The following is a 12,132-nucleotide window of genomic DNA, read 5'->3' as shown; positions in this document are numbered from 1 at the left end:
AGAGTTTGGCTCCAAAGAAGGTCCATATACTGCAGTTGTTGATGTGTCCTTTAAATCTTCTGTAGCTTCCTTCTTCCCTCCCTTTTTTATTCTTACAATTTTTTTGTTGAAGAAACTGAATGTTCATCCTCCAGAGTTCCCCACATTCTGGATTTGGCTAATTGCATGCTCGGTGTATTTTAATATATTCTCTCTTCCCTGTATTGTATAAATTGATAGATAAGTAGGTCTAGAGATTTGATGAGACACAGTTATGAATTTTCACCAAGAATATTTCCTACATGATAATGTGTATCTCTTTTTGATGATATCTAATATGTAATATCTTTCTTTTTTTTAAGATTTTATTTATTCATGAGAGACACAGAGAGAGAGAGAGAGGTAGAGACACAGGCAGAGGGAGAAGCAGGCTTCACACAGGGAGCCTGACGTGGGACTCGATTTCCGGTCTCCAGGATCAGGCCCAGGGCTGAAGGCGGCGCTAAACCACTGAGCCACCCAGGATGCCCTGTAATCTCTTTTTAAAATCATATTAGCAGGCAGCCCAGGTGGCTCAGAGGTTTAGTGCCACCTTCAGCCCCAGGGGCCTGATCCTGGAGACCCAGGATTGAGTCCCACGTCAGGCTCCCTGCATGGAGCCTGTTTCTCCCTCTGCCTTTGTCTCTGCCTCTCTCTCTCTCTCTCTCTCTCTCTCTCTGTGTCTCTCAAAAATAAATAATATCTTTAAAAATTAATAAAATAAAATCATATTAGCTATTGATGGTTATTATCTAGATCAATGTTTCTCAACCTTTTTTAAAGTATTGCTTTTCTAGTGCTCACTTCGGCAGCACATATACTAAAGTATTGCTTTTCTAATGAGAATTTTTAGATTTTTTTTTATTTATTCATGAAAGACACACACACACAGAGAAATCACATCAGAGAGGCAAATCACATCTGCCTCACATGAAATTTTAACACCATGAAAAAGTACATATCTGTTTTTTTACTGTGGCCCATTAGAGTTACAAACCATTGTAATATTTAAATTTTTCGGGCAGCCCCCATAGCACAGCTGTTTAGCGCCGCCTGCAGCCCAGGGCGTGATCCTGGAGACTCAGGATCAAGTCCCACGTCAGGCTCCCTGCATGGAGCTTGCTTCTCCCGCTGCCTGTGTCTCGTCCTCTCTCTCTGTGTGTGCCTCTCATGAATGGATAAATAAAATCTTAAAAAAAAAAAGTTTCATATGGTGGTATTTTAACTTCATCACTCATATTCATTTCTTAACAATTATATTTTTATAAAAAGAATTTCTCCTCATCAACTATTTGGTTTGGTTTGGTCCTTCCCATTTACTAGTTTAAAACCATAGTTGGTTCCCTGGAATGCTTTGTATGATCTATTCACATTTCTTGCCATTTTTTGTAGGGTTACAGATTATTTCCTCCTTTATTTTTAGCAGGGTTTTTCTTGTTATGGATATTAATTCTGATGTAAGTTGCAAATAATTTTCACCAATTTGTTACTTTTTACTTTGCTTAGGTTGTTTTTTTGCCACACAAACTTTTTTGTTATTTTGTTTTATGAATTTAATATTTTCTGAAGTCTGAGTTTACTATCATAGAGAAATCTGCAAAGTTAAAACATTTTTCAATATATTCTTCAGTACATTAAAGTACATTAATGTACTTTAAAGTATATTCAGTACATTAAAATAATGTACTGAAGTACATTGTTTTTTATTTTAAATTTAAGAAATGAGGTAGGATACGGCCTCATTCTTTACAGATAAATACTGATTTTTATTTTTATTTTTTATTTTATTTTTATTTTTTTTTAAGATTTATTCATTTATTCATTCAGAGAGAGAGAGAAATACTGATTTTTAAAATGATATGTTAATCAGTCATGATGTTTTATGTCATTGTGCTACTCAGTTTTGTGTGTGTTTGTGTTTTTGTTTTTGAGTTATAATTTTTAAAAATTTATTTAAATTAAATTAACATATATTACTGGTTTCAGAGGTAGAGGTCAGCGATTCATCAGTCTTATATAATGCCCAGTGCTCATTATATCATGTGCCCTCCTTAATTAATATGCTGCTCAGTTTTATGGGGATGGGAGATGCCATAGCTCTGTGTCCGCCCAGAAATTTAGTGTGGGGCTACACTTTACCCATGTACTTTGCTAGGAACTATCTTCTAGTTCATTTTAGGAGAACTGCTATTACCAGTTGCTGCATAGCTGTTGAAAAAAGGCAACTGCTCCTTTTTTCTTTTTTTCTTTTTTTTTTTTAAGATTTTATTTATTCATGAGAGACAGAGAGAGGCAGAGACCTAGGCAGAGGGAGAAGCAGGCTCCCTGTGGAGAACCCAGCATGGCACTCAATCCCAGGACCCCAGGATCACGACCTAAGTCAAAGGCATACACTCAATTGCTGAGCCACCCAGGCATCCCACAGCTGGTCCTTTTGAAATTGATGAGACTTCTGTTTCTGCTGTTGATGGGCAAGTTATTTGGAAGGAACTCATATTGAAGACAATTTAAAAATCCTGGGTAAAATGTACAATATTCAAGGAACAATTGAGATACTAAGGATCTACTAGCCAAATAATGAAAGAAAATGGGAATTTAGGAGCACCAGTGGGCCAACCCCACTTTCCCTTGGAGGCATTTTTCTTTATTTGACTAAACTTGGGCTTTGTCGTGGCTTTTTCCTAGGACATGGGAGCAGATGTCAAGAGACCCAGGGCCCATCCAAGGAGAGTAGGTCAGCATACTCTAATAGAACATTAGGCTCTGAAAAAAGATATCCCTTGCAAATTTGTGTGGGAATAGAAATCTGATTTCAACTTTTTGTAGCCCAGGAAGAATAGACTAAAACTGCTTGATGATGTTATTTAAACACCGTTAGTTCTTGTCCAAGTAACTTTATCACAGTGTAAGTTTTGAGTACAAGTGCTGCTTTTGCCTTATAGATTTAGATTGAATTCATTAAGAAATAGTATCAAACCTGCAGTGAAAGTTAATTTCCAAAGCTACTCAGTTGTTGAGGGCAGTTCTGGTTCAGAAAAATTTCATTCTTTGAGATTAACAAAGCACAGGGACGCCTGGGTGACTCGGGTTGAGCATCTGCCTTCGGCTCAGGGCATGATCCTGGAATCCTGGGATCGAGTCCCACATCAGGCTCCCTGCATGGAGCCTGCTTCTCTCTCTGCCTGTGTCTCTGCCTCTGTGTGTGTGTGTGTGTGTGTGTCTCATGAATAAATAAATTAAATCTTTAAAGAAAAAAAAAGCACAATAAAACTTTACCACTGTTAAGCCACTAACTGCTGTGTGGTATAGCATGTCAGGATTTTGAGCTTCTATTCCTGACAAAACTTCAGAACTAATAATAGTTAATAATTGCCAAAATGAAATGAAGTTCATCGTTAACACTGCTGGTTCAAAAACATAGTTTTGTTTTGTTGCAAAATACTTGCCAAAGAATAATACAATGAATAATCATAATCACAGGCTTTTTTTTTTTAACACCTTACATTTTTTATAGGTTTTGTAAATTTGCCTAGGCCATTTTTTTTTCCATCCATGTTTTCACCACCATCTGATTCCACCTTATGTATTGGTTTAGTTCTTTCTGACTTAACATCTTTGAAAACATTGATTTCAACACCAGCTAGTCATAGAAGCTAATTCTTCATCACTTTAAACTTGGCATTGACTCCTTGAATAATCAATTCAGTAGTATTGGTAACATCTATTGACTTAACACAATCCAAGGAAACCACCCAACATTATTTATCTTGTTTTTTAATTAACTCTTGGTGGTTTTCCCAACATCCTCAACTTTTTGAGAGACTGTTTTCGCCTAAAAACTAATAATCTTAAATTTATTTTCTCAGGACACATTTCTTCACCAACTCTGCAATTTAAAATGATATAGTTAATCCATCACCAATAAACAGCTTTCCTTGTTTGTTAACAAGCCACTCAGAAATTTACTTTTGTTGAAATCTCATTTTAATTTTTAAATTCTGATTTTTCTGATCATTACCTTACTGTGAGTCAAAGATCTCACCAGGAGTGCTTAGTCTAGTAATGTTCATCTATATCTGTATTTTTTAGGGCAACTATAGTGTCAATGCCTGATAAATACAATGCTTTACTATCTGATTCAGTAACAGTGTAATATATGCTCCATTGTTCCTTAAAAATGAAACATTTGAAGTTTACTTTTCTCTTTTTCTTCTCATTTTTACACAATGGATATATGTGTTTAACACACCTACACTCAAAATTCCATCAATTATGTCCCTGCAATTTGTAGTGTGTGAAAGAATCAGTGCTAGGTGATATGAGTGTTGTCATCCCTTTTGCAACAGCTCCACTCCTCTAATATGAAAGCAGCCATGGACAATATGTAAACAAAAAGTGTGGCTATGTAAACAAAAAGTGTGGCTATGTTTCCATGAAACTTCATTTATAGGCACTGAAATTGAATTTCCTATAATTCTCTCATGTCTCAAGATGTTATTGTTTCCCAACCATTTAAAAATGTAAAATCCATTCTTGACTTTCCAGACTGTACAAAAACAGTCAGTGGTTCCAGTTTGGACCACAGGCTGTGGTTTGCCGACCCCTTTGGCAGAGCATAAAGTCTGTAGTAAATATATTTTTGTTGAAATATTGAAATTTTTCCTTTGGAATCAGGAAAAAGACCGTGATGTCCACTTTCACCATTATGTTTGTCACCATTATATTCAGCTATAGACTAGAAGTCTTTGTCAGTATAGTAAGGCTAAATATATATGTGTAATATACTTGTATATAGATATTGAATTGGAAGGAAGGGGTTATAATTACATATGTAGAAAATCAAAAGGAAAATACGGAGAAATTATTGGAATTTAAGAGATAACATTTTCTAGCTGTAAACACAATATATATAATTTTCCCACAAAACATCAACAAATAGATTTTTTGAAAGATACTGCCTTTTAAAAAAAGATATTACTATAAAAACTTTTAAAAATCTAATTTTTCTGATCTTTTCCTAACCTCTTGGGGGTAGATATCTGTTCATCAAGTTGTAGCATGTGTTTTTATATTATCTGTATTTAAAGTTCCTCTTAAGTACTATTTCAGCTGAATCCCATAAGTTTTTATATGAAATTTTTTATTATAACTTCAAAATATTAACCTTCATTAATATTTTTTCTTTGCCCTTTGGGTCAAACAATGGCCATTTTCTACTTTGTTATAGAGTTCTTTTTTAACAAAAAATATTATTCATGAGAGACAGAGAAGCAGAGACATAGGCAGATGGAGAAGCTGGCTCCCTGCAGGGGCCTGATGTGGGGCTCAATCTCAGAATCCCGGGATTACAACCTGAACCGAAGGCAGATGCCCAACACTGAGCCACCCAGGTGGCTCTTATCTTTTGAAGTATGAACAATATTCCTATTTTCATAGAGAAGAACTCCTTGCCACAAAGCATATGGTTAAAAATCTAGATTTATATTACTTTCTTAACCTGAAATGATTATTTTAACCAAAATATTTTCATAGAGTTCATCATTTATAAGCATACATTAGTTAATTATTTATTTTTAATTAAATGTTACAGGATATGGAGCCTAGTAGATCATGCACTAATAGCAAGGTGTAATATGGAAGAACCAATTCGTTGCGCAGCTGTAAATGTGGATGGAATCCATCTTGCCCTTGGAATGAAGGATGGCTCATTCACTGTACTTAGAGTAAGGTATGGTATTGGGGTAGAAATAGAAACAGAGAGTAAATTTCTGTTATGTGAAAATATGTAATACTCATTGTTTTTACCCATTTCCTTTTTGCCCTCCCTTAGTAATAAAAATGTGTGTGTGTGTGACATATATTTCACATACTAGTTTTATTAAATATATTTATAAAATGGCTTTGTCAGAAAATTGTTAACTGAAAACCCTTAGTTTTGGGGGTTAAGAATGCTTAGTGGATTAATGGCTAAAATTTTGAGCTATAAATTTGGGTTTTGACTTCCATTCCTTGGTAGTATTGATTTTTGGTAATGATCCTCTGCCATTGGTGGTGGGGAGTTACCTCGAGGCAGCTAAAAATGGGTGAAAGGTGTTTTGTAGATATTTGCAGCTTTATTCTTTGGAAAAAAAAAAAAAGCCTGCATCTTTTCTCATTTGTTTGCATAATTAGAAAAGTTAAAAGAATTTGTTAAAATCGTTCACATCTTGTGTTGAATTATAGGTATGCTGCATTCAATTGAATTCTATATAGCTATTAAAAAGAAGGGCACCTGAGTGGCTCAGTCGGTTAAACATCTGACTCTTGATTTTGGCTTAGGTCATGATCTCAGGGTTGTGAGATCAAACCCTATGTTGGGCTGGGTGCTGGACATGGAGCCTGCTTAATATTCTCTCTCTCCCTTGGCTCCTCCCCACCTCAGTCACACTCTCTCTCTTAAAAAACAAAAACAAAAAACTTTCCTGTAGATCCATGTGTGTTCACAGGCATATGTATTTATGAAATCCTTCTTCACTAACTTAGTGGATGGTAGGACCATTCAGTTGCCCAATCCAGAAACCATTAATTCCCTTAATCTAGTTAATCACAGAGTTCTGGAGAATCTATTTCTCAAGTAGCTTTCAAATTAATCTTCAATTTGTACTCTTCTCACCACTGTCCTCCTGTATATGCTTCTATCATCTCCTAACTGGATTGCTGGGATAGTATCGCAGCTGGTCTCCTTACCTCCTGTTTTGCTTCCCTCAAGACTTTACAGTTAGAGTGATGCCTTTTCAAACATATTTGTTTGCATTCTTCCTCTTTCTAAAATATGATAAAAGCTTCACACTGGCCTTAGGTTGAAGTTCATCATCCTTAGCATAGCCAGTAGTGCCCATCTCCGCAGCCTGTTTCTTTCTGCCTCAGTCTCTTCCACCTATATAAATTTTGCTTCTTCAGATATATCATGTTCTCTTGTACTTCTGAGTTTTTTCTAGATGCTGACTCTTCTTTCTGAGACAGGTTTATATAATGAGATAGGCTGAGATTTTTCTCTTGCACTACTTTTTAAATTGTGATAAAAAATATGCAGTATAAAATCTACTGTTTTAACTATCTTTCAAAATTCAGTGGCAGGAAAAACATTTATGTTGTTTTGCAACCAAGGATTTAAGGTGCTTGTAAAACCCCTAAGAGTTCTTCTCATATAGCTTCTGTGCATTAAAAATAGTGATTATTTTTGTTAATTGTACATTTACTTGCCCTTTCAATTATTATATGCAAATAACTGGATGAATAAGTTGTTGTCTCTAATAAGTCAATATTTAAGCAACTGAATCCAGCATTTCTGACAGGATCATTGGATGGTTGATTGTAACTATTAAATGTCTTCGTAGTTTAACTACAAAATTTTAACTCATTAAATATTCTTAATCTTAGATTTACCTGGTCATTGGTTCTGTATATACTATCCATATCATGAAGCAGATTTCATAAGTATAGCAGTATTAAAGTACCCTCACAGGAATAGTTATATTATGGAGGAACATAAATTTAAATCTAACACACTGATTCTTAAATTGGGATACAAAGTGATGTGCCAGCACAAAGTCACACAACTTCTAAAGCATCTCTCTTCCTTGTGATAAAAAATGTTACCAATTTTATGTTAAAGCATATCATGGAGGCAAATGAAAAATGCAAATATTTTTCAAATTAAAATATTCATATATGAAAACTTTGACTTAATAGTGGGCTGCATGGTATCTACACCAAACTCCTCAGAGGCACTCATTCATTCTCATGAGTAGTTAGGAAGACTTCAGTGGAAGAACTTGATAAGCACAGTTAATACATTTTCTGGTAATAGAATAAGGTTTCCTGCAGGGTATGGGATAGACTTTAGTTGTGGAAACACTGTCATTTTAGATTCTACCAGTGGCTAGCCATTTGTCTCTTCCTGACTGTTACTACCACATTATATCAACTTTAAAAGGATTAGGATATTTTTTCCCTGACTAATCACACATTCATTTAAAAACTTTTTTTCAGGGGCACCTGGGTGGCTCAGTTGGTTAAGCAGCTGCCTTCACCTTAGGTTATGACCTCGGGGTCTTGGGATCAAGCCCCACATCAGGCTCTCTGCCCAGTGGGATGTCTGCTTCTCCCTCTCCCTCTGTGCTCTCTCCACCGGCCCCACCTCTCAAAATAAAAAAAAATAAGTAAAATCTTTAAAAACTTTTTTCACTGGGGCACTTGGGTGACTCATTCAGTTAAGCATCTGCTTTCAGCTTAGGTCATGATCCTGGGATCAAGCCCCACATCTGGTTCCCTTCTCAATGGGGAGTCTGCTTCTCCTCTTCCTCTGTCCCTTCCCCTGCTCATGTTCTCTCTCTCAAATAAAATCTTAAAAAAATAAAAACTTTTTTCAACCTACTTATATTTTGTCCATTTCTTGGGAATAATTAAGTTCCAAAAGTTGTTCCATGGCTTTAAAAAGTAACTTTGTATATGTCCATTATTTTTTCACATCAAAAGTTTCTGTCCTTCTCTAGCCCTCCCCCAAAAGAACAGTATTAAAACATGCTTAAGTGGGGACACTTGGGTGGCTCAGTCAAACACCCAACTCTTGATTTTGGCTCAGGTTATGATCTTGAGGTTCTGGGATCAAGCCCCTTGTTGGGCTCCACACTTAGCAGGGAGTCTGCTTGAGATTCTCTCCCTCTCTCTTCCCCTCTTCCCCCAGGCTCACTTGCTGTCTCTCTCTCAAATAAATAAATCTTTAAAAATATATAAAAAATAAATAATTAAAAACATGCTGAGTATATCCTGTCTTAAAATTTCTGTCTCAGGGTACCTGGGTGGCTCCATCAGTTAAGCGTCTGCCTTCAGTTCAGGTCATGATCCCAGGGTTCTAGGATTGAGCCCCGCATCAGGCTCCCTGCTTCACAGTGAGCCTGCTTCTCCCTCCTCCTCTGCCTAGGAGAAACCTAGGAATTATGGTTGTCACCTCCCTCTCTCTCTAACCTACCGTTAGATTTTACTTGCCTTATTTTCATAAACATTTTAATTAATGTTTGTAAGATTAGAATTATAATATCTTTAACATATACTATGTATTGTATAGTATAATATACAGACTATAATACTATATATTTTAAATCATTTTGCTTCTTTCTGAAGTCTGAACAACCACCATCTGTAATAGCCTTCTAATTAGTCTAAATTCTCCTGTTAAACTACTTCAATTTGTTTTTTACTGTCAAACCAGAAAAGTGATCTACTTGATTCATCCAACCCTAACTTAAATTCAGAAATTAAGGCCAAAAATCTTAAGATTTGTGAGGCCTTTTATGATTTAACCTCAGTCTCTCTCATCAGATTCATCTCATGCTATAGCCCCCTTTGCAAAGTTTGAATATTTTGTCTTGCTTTCAGCTCTTTCACCTCCCAATTCCTGGCTTCTGCTAAGCTAAAATCTCTTTAATTCCTCAGAATGAAGTTTAAATTCTACTTTCTTTGGTCTGTCTTCACTAACTCCCCCAGCTAGTAACTGTCTTCCTGTTCTGTGATTGACACTGTGTACTTTCACTTCTGTAACATGTTACAAATTGCTGATGGATGAATTGTTACAATTGCTGATGGATTCCCAGGCTTTGGTCAGCCTCCCTCTGTTTCCTAAAGAAACCAGAGAATTCACATTTCAGGTTTCTTTCTTTTCTTTTTTTCTTTCTAATATTTATCCAGGAGAGAGGCAGAGATCTAGGCAGAGGGAGAAGCAGACTCATGGGAGCCCAATATAGGACTCGATCCCATGACCCCAGGATCATACCCTGAGCCAAAGGCAGACACTCAGCCACTGAGCTACCCAGGCATCCCTACATTTCAGTTTTCCTGAAGACCTAACTGAAAATTTTAAAAAATTAATACACTTTCTTCTAATAGTCTTTTTTCCTATAGGTTTGCCAAATTTTTTCATGAGAGAAGTCACAGTTTGTAATGTTGATGTAATAGCATAATACATACTCTAAAAGAGTCTAAGAGTTGTGTGTATGTTCACATGTGCATGCTCACTTTGTGTGTGTGTGTGTGTGTCTGTGTTGGTGAACAAAGATATGGTGGCAGAAAGTAAGAGACATCCTGAGACATAAGCCACACTTATTTCTCTCATTACTTGGAAACAATTAAGTCTCTAGGGAAAAAAACGCTGTATATATCAAAATAGTTCTGAAGAATTTTCAGGGAATATTTAAATTAATGTTTGTGATTGAGATTAGAATGATAAAATCTTTAATAAACAAATCATAAAAAGTAAAAGCTATCAAATAGTACGTTAGATGTTTTCTTAAAAATCTTGCTCCTTGTAAATACAAGAGGATGGATAAATACGGAAGAAGGGAAATCAGATGCATAGAGTTTATTAAAATAAAAAGGTGTAGGGGTCACTGGAAAGGTAGAATTACTTTATATCCATTTGTCACACAAGATGAATTCATCTTTGTTTCAAATGTGCCTAAAACTCAGTTCTTAGTAGGTGTTGCTGAAAAAAAAAATTGTTTGTTTTAAATTGTCCACTTAGAAACCTTAACAACTGAGTAATACCCATTTAAGCTTTTAAAAAAATTATCTACATGGAGCATTTGAGATGGGTGATGCAAAGGTTATATGGAGAAAAGCTCCTGGCACTAATTAGAAATAGGAATTCTTACTTTTCCTGCCTCTTCTTCACTGCCTCCCTCTTCTCCCGCTCCCCACCAATTCCACAATTTTGGAAATTTAGTGGTGTTAAACTAAGTGTTTATTGATTTGTAGGGCTGTTGCCAATATCTGTATTATTTTGGAAACTCAGTTATAAGGCATCAGTGAAAAAAGTGTTTAAATTTACTGGTTGACATTGTCTCTAATTGGGAAGAATTTGTATTCTATTAAAAAAGGCCAAAGAGTTTGAAATAAAAATAACTACTGTAGCTGTATAAAAATTCTCATTCAAATGTGTTACTGAAATAATACAAATCAATTCCTCTTTTATTTCCTGAACATAATTTTGTACATTTGTCTCATTACAAAAATTTATTTCAAAATCATGGTGTTTATAATTAAGCATTTTTCATAAACTCAGTATTTCCAAGGAACTTCATCAAAAAAATCTGTGACTTTTTCTCCTTTATTATATGACTCTGGAAATTTACTTTGAATCTTCAAACTACTTTAAAGTAATTAAAAACTGAAATTCAGCACTTTCCTCTACTTCCAGCATGTGTTGTCCTCATATATTTCTGTTCAACAAAGTAATTGTTCCTGAATTAATATTTGTCTCATGTATATTTGCTTTATGATTTATGAATACTTGATGTAGCCTCCCAGCCATTTTAGACACATTTGAAAATGAACTAATTCTTGTTTTCATGTATTCTTATTTTTTCTTTACAGAGACATGACTGAAGTTGTACATATTAAAGATAGGAAAGAGGCAATTCATGAGTTAAAATACTCACCAGATGGGACTTACCTTGCTGTTGGGTGTAACGACAGCTCAGTTGATATCTATGGCGTTGCACAGCGTTATAAAAAATTGGGGGAATGTGTTGGATCACTTAGTTTCATCACTCATCTGGACTGGTCCTCAGACAGTAGATATTTACAGACAAATGATGGAAATGGGAAAAGACTTTTCTATAGAATGCCAGGTAAAAATTTCTAATAAATTGTATGTAATTTGTAGACTTTTAGTGCCTATTAAATATTTTAGAATTTGAGTAGAAACAGAGTATAAAATACATTTGATTATAGGAAATTAAAGAAGTTCTGAGCTAATATTTCAGGCATTGTGATCTTCTATAAGGCTGCCCTATTATATTGAAATCCTTTATATTTTAATCCTTCAAAATTAAAACTGCCTGGAGAATCTAAGACAGACCTACTTTATGTCAAATCCCATGCTATGTGAGTAGTATTTGGTAAAGTCCTACTGTTTTATATATAAGAGAGTCAAAATGTCATTTTTATGGTTGGAACTAATTAAATATAATTGCTAAAAAGTCTGACAATAAATTGGGGTTTTTTGTAGTTACCTCAAATAAATTTTGCAAACATCCATTATATAGCTAACAAACTAAATTCAAAAACCAGAGTTTC

The 12,132-nt window shown here is 35.1% G+C and overlaps 1 protein-coding gene across 3 annotated transcripts in view; it reads left to right on the top strand.

Annotated features, from left to right (window-relative positions):
• EML5 (EMAP like 5) overlaps positions 1–12,132 on the top strand; it is a 184,102-nt gene that overhangs the window by 57,856 nt on the left and 114,114 nt on the right. For all 3 annotated transcript variants that reach the window (XM_072762201.1, XM_072762199.1, XM_072762200.1), the window contains exons 8-9: positions 5,609–5,746; positions 11,428–11,684. In XM_072762201.1, the coding sequence (XP_072618302.1) occupies positions 5,609–5,746; positions 11,428–11,684 (395 nt within the window). The remainder of the gene's footprint in view (positions 1–5,608; positions 5,747–11,427; positions 11,685–12,132) is intronic.

The sequence above is a fragment of the Vulpes vulpes genome, chromosome 6 (assembly GCF_048418805.1).
Source record: "Vulpes vulpes isolate BD-2025 chromosome 6, VulVul3, whole genome shotgun sequence".
NCBI lineage: Eukaryota > Metazoa > Chordata > Mammalia > Carnivora > Canidae > Vulpes > Vulpes vulpes.
Note: the sequence above shows the minus strand (reverse complement) of the source record. Positions and strands in the feature narration are given on the sequence as shown.